The sequence below is a fragment of the Haliotis rufescens genome, unplaced genomic scaffold (genome assembly GCF_023055435.1).
Source record: "Haliotis rufescens isolate VD_foot unplaced genomic scaffold, xgHalRufe1.0.p SCAF_4, whole genome shotgun sequence".
Classification (NCBI taxonomy): Eukaryota; Metazoa; Mollusca; class Gastropoda; order Lepetellida; family Haliotidae; genus Haliotis; species Haliotis rufescens.
In genome coordinates this window covers 32,754,269-32,773,999 of record NW_025964112.1, presented here as the reverse complement: position 1 = coordinate 32,773,999, position 19,731 = coordinate 32,754,269, and the positions used below count along the sequence as shown (strand labels likewise).

The following is a 19,731-nucleotide window of genomic DNA, read 5'->3' as shown; positions in this document are numbered from 1 at the left end:
ATTCCTGCAAATCCTTTACCTCTATTACATCATAGCCATGTTGAAAATCTGAAGATTAAGTTAGTGTGTCTGCAGCCAAAATACAAGATTTATGGCTATGACGTAATAGAGGTAAAGGATTTGCAGGAATTACGTAGTATATGTTATTTCAAATTCTCTATACCGTGGTCCCTCGCTACAACGCTACCAATGGGGTCCAAATAATTGGTGGGCGTTATAGACGATGAGCGATCTTCGCCTTGTCTCGCACATTGCAATGATACAAGTTGTTTACCGTTCATAGTGTAAAAATATATATCCATTATGTTTTCGCCGTTTGTAATTATTTACAAGCCTTAACTGTCACATTCAATGTGAATGTAGTCTACTTACATGAAAATATCGATCGTTAATGGTAGTAACAGACGCTATGATTGAAGAGCCAATCACAATTCATTACACAAGTACAGAGTGATCAGTGGCATTGATTGGTCATGGTTACTTGATCCGAATCAAAAGGAATGACCGCCGTGTTGTGACAGCAACTACATGTGAGTTGACAGTGTCGCCTCAAATTGGATTGCCCACTAATTAAGAAAATAAACTTCGCTTGTGGTTCTCTTTTATTGCATGCATGCGCTTCTAAGATCAAAGGATGTATAGTGTGAAAAGTTAACTAGTAGAACAATCGTATTTCCGGGACTTGCCGCGGATGTTTTCAAACAGATTATTAGAACTCCATTCTGCGATAAACGGTTGATTATGATTATTATTATGTTATGCAATGAGAAGCGTTATGTGCAAATGAACAACGAACAACAATACAATCACGGCTGTGTAAAACTCTCAGTATTAAAAGTGTACATAAATTTTGGGAGCCATGCGATACCGCGCGTAGTAACCGAGGTAGCGCTTTATCGAAGAGCCCAATAGCGAGGGATCACTGTACTTGCTTCTTAACACATTTCAAAACAAGCACGAAATACTCACATCCCCCGCCAATATGATATGTCGGGTTGTGTGCATTGTAAATGGCCTAATTGCAGCACTAAAAAAAGTTATTACTGGTGTTGTTTGTCCATCTGCAGTTTATGATAGAATATGTAACTGAATTTGTAATTAGTAAGGATGAGACATATCGACGAACAACTTCTTTATTACAATTAGGAGCGATGGTTTCGGTGAAGGTACTGACACCGTTATCAAGCAAGTGAAGTACAGAGTATGGTTGACAAGAATATATAGTGTTTATACAGTTGAGTAGGTTTAAGATCAGTTACACTGTTGTATTTGTAATGAGTTGTGTTTCTGCATGAAGTTAGTCAGTGAATGCAACAACTGTGTCCATGACACTTTTGGAGGAACATACACTCAAGCAATGCAGAACTTACCAACAAGAAAGGAAATGAATTCAATACTGTGAGATGGCATTATGTGCCAAGTTTGGTGAAGAAATATAGTACGGTTTTCAAGATCTGCTCCGGAAACGAGGACTACCGCCATTTTCAGTCTAATTCAAAGTCGTTGCCATGGAATCTTGAAAAATATTTTTGAAAAATCCTAAACTATCAAAAGGCACCAGTTCACCACTAGATCTATCTATGTGCCAAGTTTGGTGAAGAAATATGGTACAGTTTTCAAGATCTGCTCCGGAAACGAGGACTACCGCCATTTTCAGTCTAAATCAAAGTTGTTGCCATGGAAACTCAATTTTTTAAAACTTTTTTAAATCCCAAACTATCAAAAGGCACCAGTTTACCACTGGATCTATCTATGTGCCAAGTTTGGTGAAGAAATCTCGTACGGTTTTCAAGATCTGCTCCAGAAACGAGGACTACGGCCATTTTCAGTCTAAATCAAAGTCGTTGCCATGGAAACTCGAAATTATTTTTTTTTTAAATCCCAAACTATAAAAAGGCACCAGGTCACCACTAGATCTATCTATGTGCCAAGTTTGGTGAAGAAATATGGTACGGTTTTCAAGATCTGCTCCGGAAATGAGGACTACCGCCATTTTCAGTCTAAATCAAAGTCGTTGCCATGGAAACTCAAAAAAAATTTTAAAAAAAAATCCCAAACTATCAAATGGCACCAGTTCATCACTAGACCTATCTATGTGCCAAGTTTGGTGAAGAATTATGGTACGGTTTTCAAGATCTGCTCCGGAAATGAAATGTGACAGACGGACGGACGGAAAGACGGACGGACGGCACCCATTCCTATATCCCCCTTCCACTTCGTGGCGGGGGATAATAATCTGTGAAGAGTAAGTGGAAAAAATTGAAATTTTGCAAGATGATTGCTATGGTGGCCATGTTTAAAATGGGATTGGAATTCTGTGAGCACTTTTCGGGGCATGGATTAGACGCATCATAAATATTAGTAAAATCTAAATATTTTTTACATTTGTATACTTATCCTGCATTACTCCATATTGCATTTACTGCTGTCTTTGACAGAGAGACGAACTGTGTGAGATCCAGCTGCTGAAGAAAGTTGTCCCAACCAGTCCAGGAGGCAGCGCCCTCTCACAGTCGGCACGTGACCCGGAAGTCATGACGTCACACAAAAAAAATAACTGCTTTAAACATAACATCTGAAACTTCGTGGGGAGGTAGCGTAGCGAAAGGGAGGGCACTTAGACTTCGTAATGCAGGATAAGTATACAAATGTAAAAAATATTTAGATTTTACTAATTTTTTTAACTTATCCTGCATTACTCCGTATTGCATCTTTATCAGACGGCATGGCCGGTGGGCATACCTGCAGATGTGAACCATATTAAACCCTCGTCAAGGTCCGATGAATCCGCACCGCATACAAGTGATGACCGGAACATCTACGACCATTCCTGTCTTCAGGAAACAAGAGTCGATGCAAAAACGAAACGCCCGAATAGGTAACCGAAATACAATGAGGCGTGTAGCCAAAATATATAACTTACCGAAGAGCGAAAGCGAAACGCAGTAGAGCCCTCTAATCTGAGGTGATAAACACCAGAGAGTTCGACGGGCCCCGCTCGGGGAATCGAAGAATCAGCGGCGTCGGCGGCAAAATCTACGACCAATCCCAAGAGCGAATGCGAAACGCAGGAGAGCCCTCTAGGCTGGAGGCAAGGAACACCGGTGAGGTCGACGGGCACCGCTCAGGTACCAGAGAAGCAGCGGCGTTGGCGTTGGCGTCGGCGCCGGTGTCCACATCAACTACCATTCCTGTCGTCAGGAAACGAGAGTTGATGCAAAAAGTAAAACCCGGATAGGTGACAGCAATAGAATGAGTCGGGTAACCCAAAACTAAAACTGACCTAAGAGCGAATGCGGAACGCAAGAGAGACGTCTCGTCTGGGGTGATAAACACCAGAGAGGTCGACGGGCCCCGCTCAGGGTATCGGAGAATCAGTGGCGTCGGAGATAGATGACCTGTTGGGCTACAACCAGGGACCAAAACTGTGAACGCCGGCGACAACTTTCAAGGCTACATCACGGAAGTAGTGGTTGGTGAAGGCGGTGTCCGATCGCCACGAACAGGCTTCCCTGAACGACTGGATGGAACAGTATACCGTGAAGAACCAGTGTAAATACGATCGCCCTGATCTCATTTTATTTCAGGTGATAGCCTTTGGGGGGAGGGTCCAATCCGACGGCTCATAAGCTTTAAGGATGACCGCCCGGAGCCACAGGGAAAAGTATTCCGGCTGACCAACGACTGCGACGAAGGGGAGACCGGCAGAAAAAGGTGTTTCCTAGACTTGCGGCAGTCTTTAGATCGTAGAATAACCTTCAGTGCCCTTACTGGGCATAATGACGCTCATCCTCATCCTCATCCTCGGCACCCACACTGGACGAGGGGGGAGGGGACAAGGAATGATCTATCAGGCTGTCCTGGGAGTTGAGTCTTTACGCTGACGTCCCAGTACGGTCCATGATGAACGGCGCCCTGGGTACCGCATTCGAACCGGGCACGGGAGACGTCGAGGGCGTGCTGTACATGGACTCGAGCGGCAGTAGTCAAAACCAGTAGAAACACCCGTCTTCTACTTAAGGTCGTAGAAGGAAGACGAGGGGAGTGGTTCCAAGGGCGTTGAAGACCACATTCAGATCCAACGCAGGCGGTCCGAACTTGGCCTTCAGGTCTTCAAGACTGAACGAGCGCAGCCAGGCCCGTAGGTCGGGAATTTTCGTCTTTCTCCGATCGTCCGGGATGGCCAGAACGGAGTAGATGGCGACCAGGTATGTGGGGGTGGTAAGCCCTTCAACCGACGGGTGCTACGCAAGTACAGAAGGAACTGATCCAGGATCTGCGGTGACGCTGTCATCGGATCCTGGTGTTTGTCAGAACAAAATGCCTGGAACAAGCATCATTTATCAGCATACAGTCCCCCTGTAGATGGAGGGTGGGCTGAAGCAATAGCCTTGGTCGCTCTAGCCGAATAGCCCTTGGCTTTCTGCATGTGTGTCAGGCGTGCAGACGATAACATGCGGGTATGAGGGTGTGGCAACAGACCGTGTGGTTGGACCACACCGGAAGTTCCAGGGGTTGTCTCTGGCTATGTTTCGGAGGTCGATAACCCAACTTCTGGCTGACCAATAAGGCGAGACCAAAGTCAATGGCAGGGGTCGAGTGGCCTGGATCTCTGAAGAACCGTGGGAGGGAGAACCGGAGTCGGAAAAGCGTACGCGCGTAATCCTTCTCAGGAACGATGGAAGGCTTCGACTGCCACAGCGGTCGTATCCGGCACAGCTGGCCACATTCAGATATGAGGCAAACAGATCTAGGGTTGGGGTGTCGACCGTTTGACATAGTCTGGCCCGAGGCGCCGGAGAGCTTGAGGCGCCTGGAACGCCGAAGATGGTGATTCTCGGGGGTGCCGGTCGAGTTTGTAGCGCCGGGAGAGGGGCGAGAACTCTGGGTCCGCAAACAACACACTACGGTGACGTCGTCAGTGGACACGATCAACAGGGCGTGACCGAGAATGCACTGTCAGCAAGTGCCGTCCTGGATAAGCCTTTATCTCGAGGCTGTTGCTGTGCCAATGGTGTTGATCTCTGGATCACAGGTGGTCACAATGTGGGCTGGCGTGGGCCACTAGCCACTGACAAGGTGGCAGGGGAGGTAGTCAGCAACAGGGGTCTGCAATTGCGTACCGTCGGTACGATTCGGAAAAAGGTGTGATCGCCTGCGAGCCAACCTCAAGTAGACGAAGTAAACCAGCTTCACAATCGACCGCCGGGGCATCGACGTAACCGGGTAGTAGGAAGTCGAGGCAATATGGCCATTGCACGAAGTAATGAGATCGTTTTCATCCCTGAAGCGGCGTATAAGTACTCCTGTTCTTATATCGAGGTGACGATGGAGGACGACAACACGATACGAGGCAGGTATGCAACAGGGGTCAGTGGGACGGCCGAGGGACTTTAAGTATCAAATCGACACTGTGTCCGGTAGTCAAGGCGGAAGATAGGAAGGTGTCGTAGTCGAAAAGATCAAACCGGACGAAGGAAGGCGATCTTTTCCATCCCTTGAACGCCTATAGGCGCTATCGTTCTTATAGCGAAGGGTTGATGAAACAAGGTTCCTCGCGACAGCCGTGTTGGTAGAGGAGGTCTATTGTTTCCAACATCCGTGCATGGATGGACTGCGACAGGCGCCTGGTTGAGTGGTATCACCAAGCGTACAGGTAGACATGGACACCAATCTGTAGAAATACATGGCACCCCTTGCCATGGTAAGTTGACCTAAATCCGGTCGGAGTTGTTGACAGTCCGAGTACTTGACACGTGACATGTAAATCACTCTGCGCAGTAGCCGAGAAAACCGCCTTGGCGTCGGAACTGAGGTGCAAACTCCACACACAGACAATCCTCAATGAACTGTGTGAGAGACGATCAAGTGGTGTACCCGAGTTTTGCGATAAAACACGGAACCCCATGGGCGTCGTGGAAAACCCGGGGAGCGCCGAGGAAGAGTCTCTCTCAGGAACGCTGGCGCTAGGGTAGGGTAGAACAGCGTTGATGTCTGCGATGTCGACGAAGTAAACTCTTTGTAAGTGGATGTCGTCGTCGAATCTGATACAGACGCTGTTCACATGACGCTCTGTTTCGATGGAAACCCGCAGGTCATCTCTCCGGAATCATAGCGCTTTAAACGACGGGATTATGGATAACGTCTCAGTGGGCAAGTTGAATCAGACCAACTGTCTATTGGTTGAAATGATTCCACCCAGGAAGTAGAAGATAGTCACGATCCCGAAGACCGACGGGAGAGTAGCGACAGGAGCGGCGACAGTTGTTTCACCATGCTTCTCCGTGTGACGAGTTATGAGACGGCAGCAAGAGAAGAGGGCAGTGGCGCCGGGGAGGCGATTGCTGATGGTGCCCCTTAAGCCGCAGTAGAAGATCGGATGGTCGGCTCGTTGATCTGAGCTTGATAAAGCTTGTTGATCTGAAGCTTGTTGAGCGCCGAAGACATCAGAGGATGCGGAGGCGCCGGAGCGCGGAGACATCAGAGGCGCTGAGACATCAGCGGCGCTGAGTCATCAGAGGCGCCGAGTCATCGGAGGCGCCGTGAGCGCCGAGTCATCAGCTTGTCATGAACAAGTCATGAAGCTTGTTGAGCGCCGAGACATCAGCGGCGCCGAGTCATCAGCGGCGCCGAGTCATCAGAGGCGCCGAGTCATAAGAGGCGCCTCCGGCATCCAGGAGCGCCGGGACATCGGAGGCGCGAGTCATCAGAGGCGCCGTGTCATCAGAGGCGCCGAGTCATCAGAGGCGCCGGGAGCGCCGTGTCATCAGAGGCGCCGGAGGCCGTGGGTGCCGAGTCATCAGAGGCGCCGAGAGCGCCATGTCATCAGAGGCGCCGGAGGCGCCGAGACATCGGAGGCGCCGGAGACATCAGCGTTGACGGTGTTGGAGACCGTGAACGGTCGTATGTCGTGCCAGGGGAGGCAGACTCTACGTTGGGAGCGCTGGAGCCGCCAGTGGAGTAGGAGACCGTGAACGGTCGTATGTCGTGCCATGGGAGGCAGACTCTACGTTGGGAGCCGCCGTGAAGCTCCGCTGAGCGCTGCTGCCGTCAACGTAGGTGGGGGTCGACGAGCACGTTGAGCGAGGTGTGTCCTGGATACTCGCATGAGCTGAAGGATCACAGCGACGAATGACTGCAACATCGGCACTGCCTTGTGAAAGTACAGGGCGTCGTACAATCACGGCAGAAAGGGGCGGCCCCGACCAGATTTGTTCCCGCGGCAACAAGTGCAGCGAGGCAGAAAATCTGGAATTTAAGCAAAACATAACTATGTGGCAAAGCCACAAAGTGCGGGAAGCATAATGTGAGGCCAATCACAAAGTATGGGAAGCATAAAGTAACTCAAAAACAGTAGTTTTTATTAAAGTTTATGAGATAAACAAGTACGCTAAAAGGGAGCGAAAAGGCAAGGCTTTAAGCACACCAAAACAACATACATAAATGTAATGTATTACCCAAGCCAAAGAGAGAATTCAAAACGCAGAGCACGACATTACGTGACCACGTGGTGAATGGCCAAAATGGCGGGAAAGAAAACAAAATGGCGGGAACAACATTGCGCCCGTAAATTACTGTGACGTGAGCCACAGACGAGCGATAAACGTTACAATTTACGAATGGGAAGACCCTAAGGTCACGGCCCATAACAGGTAACAATGTAGCAGCATATAATGAATGTAGAAACACGCAAAATATAAAAAACAAATAATAAGCTTTAATTTCCACAAGGGATACAAAGTACGTCCGTCCGTGGAGGTGACAAAGCAGTTATGTCTTTTTGTGTGACGTCATGACTTCCGGGTCACGTGCCGACTGTGAGAGGGCGCTGCCTCCTGGACTGGTTGGGACAACTTTCTTCAGCAGCTGGATCTCACACAGTTCGTCTCTCTGTCAAAGACAGCAGTAAATGCAATACGGAGTAATGCAGGATAAGTTAAAAAATTGGACATTATTATAATCTAAACTTCTGAAGTTTTCAATTCTAGTGGATTACAAGAAGTGAATACACAATAGGTGGTACTGAGGCGTGATCAGTCCGGGGACTTACATCATAGTTATTTTGAGCAGCATAGTGAAGAGGTGTTGCACCATTAGAGTCCGAGCTTGCATAATCAGCACCACTGTCCAGGAGGAAACCCACAATCTTCGAATGGCCTGAAGTACCAAGTCAAAATGTTAATAAAAATTAGACTATTAGAATATATTCTCTATTTAATACTTAGCTTATATTACATTAGCATATTCTTGCTTTCAGGTAGAAAGTATCCATGGAAAGATCACTTCAGAAGATTGTATTTTTGATACAGTTGATATAGTTGTTGAACCAGTAGTACCCCAACACTGCTCCCTGGAGTTGCCTCCCATGCCCCTCTGTAGTCACTGAGTTTCTTGTGCCCACCTGAATAATGTGTGGGGAGTGAGGGGTAAGTCCAAGGGAGGGCACTGAGACATGCAATGCAGGCTAGTATTAAATAGAGACTATATTCTAATATTCAGTTATCTTTTACATTGTGCCTGTAGGTAAGTGGCGGTCAGTACCTTCAGGAATGATTAAGAACAACACATGCTTGGTGACGCCCGGAAGATCCCTACAGCTGATTGGTTGCAGCGCGCAGTTGACGTATGTCGCACACTTCAACTGGAAGTGATTGATCCATCCTTGTAAGTCTGTGAAACCTGAGTATCAAATTCACTAAAGAGACAAGGCCCATCTAGGGGCCGACGCTGCTATGCAGGCTTCATAGATCTCCTGGGGCATTGTGAAAGTCTGATGAGGGGGTCTGGTTGTTGATTCTTAGGTAAGAAGTCCCAAACTAGAAAGGTTGCTATGTGGATAAGATCCTTGGTGGCCTTCACCTTCTGGATAAAATCCCAGTCAGTCTTCCGTGTGTGTAAAGAGAGTTGAGTATGGTCTGGTATGACTGCCTCTAGTTCCAGGTTGTTGATGTGCCAATCCTTGAGGATGTCTGCCCACAACCCGTAGGTAGAATCTGTAATCTGGTAGGCCAATCTCACATTGATGTTCTATAAATGTCTTGTATGAAAATGGTATAAACCTATTTTGTCTAGGGAAGGTATGCATTTTGAGGCAACACCTCACATGACAGACATTGTTCAAACCCCCACCAAGTTTAATTAAGTACCCTACATCTAAAACCTGCCTCAACCTTGATTGTCAAATCCGAGAATCTGCAATACTCCAGGCACTCAAATGGTTGCCTGTAAACAATCAAGTCTGGCACACAAGTCACGGAAAACATGGCATACTATCAGCCAAATCCCGTCAGTTCAGTCTTAGTTCGACAAGGTTGGCATACTGAGGATCTATTGTTCCCCGGAATCCCCATGTGGAATCAGTTGGATTCATTAGCAGTCATCAGAACGATATCTCTCATCTCTTACCCAGCACAGCTGCCCAATGCAGGGGAGTTCGGAACCAGTTGTCCAGCGCAGACACATTACACTTCCGTACACTTGTCTGTACCAACACATTGACGATACTCTCGTTGCCGTCAGCAACTGCCAGATGTAGAGCTGTCCTTCCCTCGTAGTCCTGCCAGTTGATCACACTTGGGGTGGTTTCCTGCAAGAACAACAGATGTTATTACAAACAGATGAAGATTACCCAGAACTACTTACACAGAGTTTACTGTAGGAATATCAGTCACCGCTGTGAATATCCCTATTACCCACCACTAGTTAATGAATAAATCATTAACCTGGACAATATGCTATTTGCTGCATCAGGTGGGGATTCAGGTGTATGTACTCACCAAGATAAGTTTGACACAGCTCACAGCCTGACGGTCTCGGCTACTGGCGGCCCAGTGGAGTGGGGTCTTGCCATCTGTGTCTGGGATACCGATATTTGAATCCTACATGAAATCCATGCATGAAAAAGAAAATAATTATGCAAGCAGACAGAAACTGAAATACTGAGAAACTGACATAAATTATCGAAAAAGGTCAACTCTTTCATTATCAGTAAGTACTAACTCTAAGGGAGATAACTCTATAAACATCATAGCAAACTCGCCAGGAGATTCATATTATTTTTAGAAGAGAAAAACAATTCCTCTTATGAAATCAACAAAGCAGAATATCTACTCATGCCTGTTGGCATAGAAGAAACCAATTGATGCTCTGACAAACTGCATCTTATTTTTTTATTATTGTACTCAACATTCCTGGTTTTCTGAGCAAAGGACAAACATACCGACTTGATGAGCATCTTGACATGTTCCAGGTTCCCATAGGAGGCTGCCCAGTGCAGGGCTGTTCTCTGAAACACAGACATGGTGCTACATAAACGCTGGATGATATAGTAGCAGTAAATGAAGGTAAATATGACATATTCAGTTGAATATCATTTGCAACAAAATATAATTCCTGCCTTCTGGTCCTAATTCCTAGATGGAGCCACCTGCTCAGGACCCCACATTGACCAACAATGAAGCTGCAGCAGCTCCCTCTTGTGTTACCTTGTTGTCGTCCTGGTCGTCCATCTCCCCTGGGGTCAGCTGCCGCAGCAACAACGCCATACACTTGGGCAGCTTGTGTCGTGTACAGAGATGTAGGGCAGTCTGGCCCTCATTGTCCTTCTCTCGACAGTCTGCACCTTTTGACACCAGCATCTTCATCAGCCGATAATTACCCTGCAAACACAGCATCGGGATCTGTGTTACATCTTAGGTCACAGATAACAGAAGAAATTAAACATTAATAAAAAATTTACAATAAATCTAGTAAAATCCTAGATAATTTTTATATTTGTATACTTATCCTGCATTACTCTTTCATGCATATAACTGCTTGTTCTTGATAGAGAAAAGAGCTGTGTGAAGATCTTTGCTTGAAGAAGTTGTTCCAACTAGCTGAGAGGCCAGCCCATCACGCAGCTCCCACGTGACCAAAGGAAGTGACGTCACGGATCCTCACATTACTCTGGAGTCTGGACATCGGAAGGCATCGTGGGGAGGCACCTCGCGATGGGCGGGTCTCTTTAGATGCAGTAATGCAGTATACAAATATAAAAAAATGTCTAGGATTTTACTAGATTTTTCACTTATCCTGCATTACTCCTTCATGCATCTTTATCCGACGGAATCAGTAGAGGGCATACTTTCAGATGTGTACTTTCATCTCAGACCTCTGTTCCCCCAGCCAGACCTCGGCTGTGTGGTCAGCATCAATAACCATTTCATGGATGGGAACCAAGAGTCCAGTATGCGGTGTGTCCAGGTACTACGCAGCCTTAGACGATAACCTTACTCAAGTTAAAGTTGTAGACTGGTGTACCGAGCTGTATGCAGGTGGTGCATGAACCTTCTATTCCAGGGCATTTAAGCCAAGGGAGGTTCAGTGGCCGGCTCTGGACTGTAGGCGAGGTCAGTGGCGTCTAGTAGTGGAGACCTGTTGGGCTACTGCTAATGGACCAAACTGTGTGTGCCTGGCACATCCTCCAATGGAACGTCTCGCAGGTGGTGACTGGCGAAGATTGTGTTTGATTGCCAGAAACAAGTCCTCCATGATGGCACGTATAGAGCAGTTGCTATGTAGCGTCATGGTGGAGGCGACCGCCCGGGTTTCATGCGGGTTGTTGGAGCTTGGGGGGTCCAATCCCGCAGCCTCGTTGGCCTGGAGAATGATGGCTTGTAGCCAGAGGGCGATTGTGATGTGGTTGACTCCTGCTCGCGAGATCGCAGATACCAGTATGAAGAGGAGTCGTCGTCTACTGCATTCCTTGGACAGATTGATGTAGCAATGGAGGGCTCTTCCAGGGCACAGATGGAATGATCTATCAGGCTGTCCTGGGAGCTGGTTTTTGGCCATGAAGTTACTGCACAGTCCAAGATGGACGGCTCCAAGCACTCCATGCTCAAGGCGGACATGCGTCGAGTGGCTCGAAGGGTGCATCTCTCAGCAAGGTGAGAATGACGTTCAAGTCCCAAGCTGGTGGACGAAATTTCGCCTTCTGGTCTTGCTACCTGAGTGAGCGGAGCAGAGCCTGTAGTTCCATGATTTTTGTCATGCGCCGAACTGCGAGGATGGAGTTGAGTGCCACAAGGTAGGTCGTTATGGTACTACTCTTCAGTCTATGCTTGTGGCGAAGATAGAGCATGAACATGGCCAAGTTAGTATTCAACTGTTTGCTCAAACCAAGACAAGGTGATATGACATTGTTTTTTACTGTGCATTATACACAACATGGCAGTAGTTCCCTAAACCTGTACTCCAGAATTGGGAGTGCATATTATACCCAAGAAAATTAGGCAGTACCTTATGTGCTGCCCAGTGCAAGGCTGTCCGACCCCCTTTGTCCCGGAGGTTGATCTGTGCCCCAGCCTTCAGCAGCGTCTCTGCACACTCCAGTCTGTCGGCCAGCACACAGAACATGAGGGGACTCCGCCCGAACTGATCCCCTGCATCAAGCTCATGGGGGTAGGCTGAAACGTGAGTTGGTTTTAACGCAGCTTTGAACAGTATTCTAGTTAGGTAATAGCATGTCTGCCTAATGTGGGAGGAAAGCCCAAATTGATGCAGGTCTCAAACGTTTACCACTTTGTTGAAACCCAGTGAACACGTTTATGTTAAAACGTTTATGTGAACACACTTTGGTGAACACGTTTATGGTGCAGACAAATCTAGAAACAATCAGGGCAAATGAGGATCTGAACCCAGTCATAGGTTTCTTGTGTGCCCAAAGGAGGCAACTCTGCACAGTGAATTGCTACACCTTAGACAACTGGGCCACTCATGCCGCCATAGGCTGATAAGAAACAGTACTGTGGACTGTTGATTGTAGGGGTGTCACAAGACTCTTACCTCAAGTATATTTGGGGGCATGGGTGGCCCAGTCGTATAAGGCGCTGTGATTCGCTGTGCAGAGTTGCGTCCCTTGGGCATCGCCAGAAACTTATGATTGTGGGTTTGAATCCCGGTTTGCCCCGATTATGTTTCTAGGCTTGTCAGCACCATACCTGTGCTGTGAGTTTAACCAAAGTGGTAAACGTCGGAGACTTGCATCACTTCGGGCTTTCCTCTCACATTAAGCTGACACGCCGTGATATAACTGGAATACTGTTAAAAGCGGCGTTAAGCCCAACTTATTCACTCACTCAAGTATTGATACATATTGCAATACTTGAGTGACGATATGATACATATTGTGATACTCGATTTATGCAATTTGTTGCTATCAGCCAGTTTGTGTTTAACATGCAGGACTGGGTAATTTAGGTTTGCTCTATACTTTGATGCAATAAGAATTGAGCATTTTGTTTGCCTTTTATGCGGTAAGGTAACAATGGTAACAACCTGAATTTATTGTCTAAATCTAACCAAGATAGTTTTTCATGCATCATTAATACACCACTTGCTGGAAGCTGTGCATAGCTCACATTCCAACGGTCACTACTGGTAACACACAGGCCTGGTTAGGGTAACGTCAAACAAAAGCTGGTTTACAGATCTGCTGACACCAAATTAAAAGGTGAACAAAACAAAATCTGAAATTAGTGAAAAGCATTATTTTTTATTCAGCCAACTACAAACTTACGTATTCATAACATAAGGCTTAATAAAATAAAGAATTGGTTCTCAGGCAATGGTTTTTGAAAATATAGTACGGGCGGGCGGTGTCTTTTTCTTCTTCTCTTTTGGGGGGGTTGTTCAAACTCAGTATGTAACCAAATAAACAGCTGTGTAAACCAATGAAAATAGTTGTGTGCAATCAGCCTGGGAAAGGGCCTCCCAACATAAATGTATTCCTTGATGAGAAAAATACTAAAATACTGTAGCCTAATATGTTAGGCTTGCTTTATTAACACTGACATGTGGCATCATATTGAACAAAAAATTTAAGAGCTGAAATTATATCTGAAATATCATTTTTTTATTTTTGTACCGATTACCAACAAGGATTTTTGAGAAAGAAAACAATTAAACCAAGAAACGAAAAAGTGTGACCCTACAAGACTCAGGACGCCATACCTGCCACAAGCCTGGTGAGGGTGGGCTTGTCTCCGTTGACGGCAGCTGCGTGAAGCTGAGTGACACTCTCTAGTCGGCCATTACCATTGGCAAAAGGGCTCTTCGGGGTCTCCACCTAGTGGTGCAGAAACACGAGAATGTCACAGAATGTCACAGGGGTTGGGACTTGAAGGAGCTCAGTACTTTACTTCTCAGCAACTTTTGATAAGTCACGTAAATAAACTTCTCAACCTGTGGAGAGGCTATATGATTAGTGAAATTGGTCGAGGAATAGGTAATCTTTTGGTTGATAGTGTGAGCATCTGGTGAGCCAGGCAACAAGTCATATGCTGTCATATGCTGTCATCGAGGTGGTCACCAGTCAAAGCAGTATTTAATCAAACTCTGCACACCACTTAGGACAAGCATGGTGTACTCAGGACACAAACTTGCCTCTGACTTCTCCTGAGCATTTACCTGTGGCACTGCAGGACTGGAGGGGCCAGCCACGGCGGTCATCTCCCCTACCGACACCTGAAACAGTAACACCACCTCAACAGTTGCCATCAAATAAAACCCCATTTGAGCAGATACCAGGACCTGGATACCTGCGGTATATAAAACACTTGGCTGATACTGAAACATTCCTCTGGCTCAATCGTCGCTTCTGATGCAGCATACCTGGTACAGACTGTAGGACACGGGGGAACAGGTGCACAAACAACAGTATTCACCTGATAACATTTTGAAAGTATGTGACAAAGTGCCAAAACAAACCCAGAAATGTTCATATTGTCATGATAAAGGTAGGTAAGGTTAAATTTGTTAAAAGTGATTGCTATGATTAAAAATTATGAAACAAACCTCAAAATATTACAATTATTCAACTGATATATAAGAATAAGATACTGAATTTCAACTTAATTATATAAATGATATTAACTGAATTTCAGTCCACAGCCTCTCAAGAAACACCCCTTGGCACATCTTAGCTTGATTCTGATAACTTCAGTTTAATCCAATGAAGAAACAAATGCATATTCAAATACTGCCTCAAATTAATCAGACATCTGAGGACTACTGAATGATCGACAACTGGTGAGTATCCACACAGTTCTGACCAGGAATATTTCATAACCCCATCAAGAATCCTGAAGTCATACATATGCAGTCAGCAACTACAGCCACTAACCTGAAGCCAGAGCTGCTACTCCATTCTGTCTAGTAAGCTAATAATAGTCCATATATACAAACAAATAAAACCCACTGACAATGATGGCTAGTAGATTTTGAAGATTTTAGCACAGACTGCATATCTGTGTCCAGTTGTGTGATCATGATGGTTGGGAAAATGTAAATCTGTCCACCTAAACCTATCTGTACAAATACTGAATTTGGAAGGTTTTTCATTTAGCAAACACGGAATGTTGTTGTGCTGGTTACCTACCCTGCTCGTCTCCTCCCTGAATGTGTGAAGGACCCTGGGGGTGACACAACACACACACAGCACCTGGGATATCCCCCACCCCACAGACCCATACAGGGAGTGGCCACTGTCTTCAGACAACATCCTTGCTCTGGCACATCCCTAAAACATCCTAACTTTAGTACTCACTTTCCAGTTTGTTTCCCATTTGATACTCAGTCAATAATCATGATAAATGTCGTGTCAGACGTCTAAACCTTTTGTGTTATCATGAAATCAAAACATCAAATATTCTGCTGTCAACATGGTTCCTTACGACAGCATTCAGTCTTTTCATAAAGTTGTCAAAATATCAACAATTCCAAATATGCCTTTCAAAATGGAAATATAAAATTGACAGTCTTGAGTGCATGAGTACAGGGTCACAAGGAGGGCTGTGAAGTGTGGGGAACACGGAGGGACACACAGACAAGTGGCAACCAAAATGGTGGAGTAAACTGTAGGAGTAGCTGCGTAACCTGATCTGTGTCTGGCTGAACCGAGATGGCGGTGGAGTCTATGGCAGAGACAGAGCATCTGGGGAGGGGAGGCTGTAGAGGAACTGCTTACAGCAGCTGCAGCCACTCACTGAGGGGGGGGGGGGGAAGGAGGTGAGGGGCCATTGTGTGCTGGTTTTGTGTGTGTGTGCTGGTTTTGTGTGTGTGCTGGTTTTGTGTGTGTGTGTGTGTGTGTGTGTGTGTGTGTGTGTGTGTGTGTGTGTGTGTGTGTGCGTGCGTGCTGGTTGTGTGTGTGTGTGTGTGTGTGTGTGTGTGCGTGCTGGTTGTGTGTGCTGGTTGTGTGTCTGTCTGTGTGTGTGTGTCTGTGTGTGTGCTGGTTGTGTGTCTGTGTGTGTGTCTGTCTGTGCTGGTTGTGTGTGTGTGTCTCTGTGTGTGTGTGTGCATGCGCGCGCTAAACAATCAGTAGCATTAATAGGCATAATACAAAGGAAAAAACCAGGATCATCAGACAAGAGGTACTTCCCTCTATTCCATAACAACTTCTGCATAACACTCTTCCTACTATCTCATTACTACTGCAGTAGTGATATCATTACTGCAACATCATCTCAACATACTCAGACAGTTTTTAACTGTTGCCTTTAACAAATTGATATTTATTTGGGAAGGATCATATACATTTAATATGATATACTTATTTTGAGAATGGTCACATAAAAGCATAACAAATATGATACTGTATTTGCCATAAACGTCCTGCTTCATTAAGTGCCCCCTGACAAACATTTTGATTTCAATGTAAATAATCATATTAGCGACCCTTCAAAAATTGAAAATTTACATGATAGTCTATTCCTACTTGTGTACATTAAAGATAAAAAAAATTATGGAATGGAGATATGGAATAGCACAGATGGGGAATATAATTACCATGTTATTATTAACACTTTGTTTTAGTTTCATCATTTGTACTAAGATTGTACACTACTACTTGATCTTTTAAAACAAGAACAGATTTAACAAGTCCTCTTCCCCACTGGCCCTTATTTCTATGTATACAGTATTCTTTTTGGGGTGGTCATAGATCATATTGTTGGTTTGTTTGTTGTTGTTGAATGCCACTCTCAGCAATATTCCAGCTATAAGACGGTGGTCTGTAAATAATCGAGTCTGGATCAGACAATCCAGTGATTGATATCGTGAGCATCGATCCACGCAATTGGGATACGATGACATGCATCAACCAAGTCAGTGAACTTGAGCACCCGATCCCGTTAATCGCCTTTTAGGACAAGCATGGATTGCTAGAGACCTATTCTAAGCTGGATCTTCACAGGAAAGCAGCTGCTGTGACAATATAGAGTCATTTCAGGAAGGTCAATGAACAAGCATTGGAATGCACGGGCCATCTTCGTACACTCACGAAGAAACATTATCTGTAAAGTATGCATGTTGCAGTTTAATGTTGATGAAAGGACCATGAAACTAATACTGCCGCCTCGTCTGTGAGTTTGTTTTGATAGAATATTAGTTCCGTTACATGGCCCTGTGGCGCGGAGCTCTATGTTTATAAATAATTTGAAGAATCCACTTTTGCAGTTTTTTAAGGATATTTGTTACATCGGCATATTTATTCCACAACAATCACACTGGGTCTGTCTTTCATATATCCCATTTCTCACGGCGGATTAATACCTGATACTATCATCGGCGATAGGCTACAAGCTTGTGTCGACTTTGACTAACTGTACCGGTGTAGCGCAGAGAAACAGGTGCCCGTGAACATGGGGTCAACTGACGTGTCTGAAACCCTGTGGTCAAATACGATATATGTGTATTCATGATGACATTGTCTTCGAATATTGTAAGTACTCCAATACCATAGGCGTTCGCTCCATACGGAGGATAAATGCCGCCCGTGCACACTCACATTTCACTGTAACATTTGACAGTCATCTTATAATCCGCCATGTCGTCAAGGACAATAACCACATGTTTGAAAGGGAAAGCTTGATTGGTGCATTGAAGCGAACAAGTCATGTAACAATTCCCGTGATTGGAGCGTGTTTCTCTAGGTTTTGGCACAGACTACAGTTATTTCCCTTTGATAATGAATCTATTCAAGTTGTCCAACCCACTTTGCATCTTTCTATGAGGTAAACAATTATATTGGTACGAGCAAGCTCCGACGTTCATACAGTTTGGCCCTCACTCTATGAAGGTTAATACTCCAATGAACTCGAAAAAAGTGAAGGTCAATTCCTAAATCTATACAAAAGTACAGCACTGTATGTTATATTAAGACAAAAGACTTAGCAAGTATACACGTTCATTTAAAGTCCATGGACACGTTCATTTAAAGTCCATTGACACATTCATTTAAAGTCCATGGACACGTTCATTTAAAGTCCATGGACACTGTGTTGGAACAAGTCGGATGTTGTTTTACCAGATCGTAGACCTATAAAGATTAAGGAGTATATTAGTTATTGTTAAAGAAAATGATTTAAGATATGTGGTATCAAACACTGATATACATTTTCACGTATAAATGACTTTACTGAGAGTTTTTTTGGACAAAATTCTGATATTAAGGAATATATTAAAACAAAATTTTATATGGTATTTATTACATCATTGTGCCAAACACTGACTTTTTTGTGTAATCTGATATGGAATGGTGTAATATGTGAAGGTTCCTCTTGGTAGATGGTGGGTACTGGTTTGGACTCTTCCCTAACACGGTCTTCTGGTGGGCAACACAGTTGTCAACTTGGATCCTGCTTCGTCGGTAACGTGGTTATGGGTGTTATCCTTACAGGTGGTGATGATGCCGTTGTAGGTGTTGCGTGTTGACACGTCTTCGTTCAACATCTCCAGTAGACCCTACCCTCTTTTGTTTGAACTCTGAATTTATAACCACCATATACTATATTCTCACCGCCTTTACCATTAGGAATGTATTGTAATGCTGCTTGTCAGTTTGCCATGATTTTAATGCCACAGTGTCTGTGATTCCTCTTTATAAACGGGTGACACCACATTATAAACGAGTGACCATACATTGTAAACGAGTGAACATTTCATTTTGTCCCACTAGAGAGAATATTGCGCTTACCACCACTGTGCCTAGAAATAAAAGTTCAGTTCAGCCTGTGAGAACATTTGACCCCCACTTAATTCCCACCCACCGTATTGTCTCGACCATGTTGTTATAGGACCCATAGTCACGTGGACACAGCGGGGGTACACCGCCATTCCAAGAAGTACCTTTGAGTATTTTATTTATTTCACACTACCAAAGGTACTTTTCAGAAATTACCTTAACAAATGTTGTTGTTTTTCTATGTTTTTATGTTTATAAAGAGATACGTTAATGCAACGTATCTGGTGAAAAATAGACTGCCGAAATGAATGCGACGTCTCTCTGAGGGAAGTGAGGGATTTTACGTGCGCCTTATATGGATGATGAATACCTAACTCAGACATATTATACTGACTCCGAGCCGGCAAGTCCCTTTTAGCCCCCTTGATACTGAACGTCAGGCAGGGTAACAACAAGAACCATGTTATAATGTCTTGGACTTTGACACGACCAGGCGATCGAACTACTGACCTGCTCTCTGGACAGACGCTCCACCCATTATGTCACTGGGGCGGTAGCTCCTTTAGGAAAGAGCAGAGAAGGGCGATGTTTATTGCAGTAAAACTGAGCGAATATGAGTAAGCTTTGAGCCTGGTCTATCGAGATTGTTGTTATGCTTACGTGTGACATATGTTAGTAATGACCTGTGTGCTTTCAGTCAGTTTCCACAATTTGGCGTTCTTCAGTCC

At 45.1% G+C, this 19,731-nt stretch overlaps 1 protein-coding gene across 3 annotated transcripts in view; it reads right to left on the bottom strand.

Annotated features, from left to right (window-relative positions):
- Positions 1-17,939, bottom strand: part of LOC124152174 (inversin-like) — a 53,501-nt gene extending 35,562 nt beyond the window's left edge. The window contains exons 1-9 of one of the 3 annotated variants that reach the window (XM_046525008.2): positions 17,828-17,939; positions 14,452-14,508; positions 13,996-14,110; positions 12,283-12,449; positions 10,485-10,658; positions 10,220-10,285; positions 9,777-9,878; positions 9,406-9,586; positions 8,051-8,157 (exon numbers count right to left, since the gene is read on the bottom strand). In XM_046525008.2, coding sequence (XP_046380964.2) covers positions 8,051-8,157; positions 9,406-9,586; positions 9,777-9,878; positions 10,220-10,285; positions 10,485-10,658; positions 12,283-12,449; positions 13,996-14,110; positions 14,452-14,493 — 954 coding nt within the window. In that variant the 5' untranslated portion in view covers positions 14,494-14,508; positions 17,828-17,939. Of the gene's footprint in view, positions 1-8,050; positions 8,158-9,405; positions 9,587-9,776; positions 9,879-10,219; positions 10,286-10,484; positions 10,659-12,282; positions 12,450-13,995; positions 14,111-14,451; positions 14,509-15,421; positions 15,912-17,592; positions 17,742-17,827 lie in introns of those variants that run through there. The other 2 variants (XM_046525009.2, XM_046525007.2) reach the window with 2 other exon arrangements.
- Between the last annotated feature and the right edge of the window lie 1,792 nt (positions 17,940-19,731).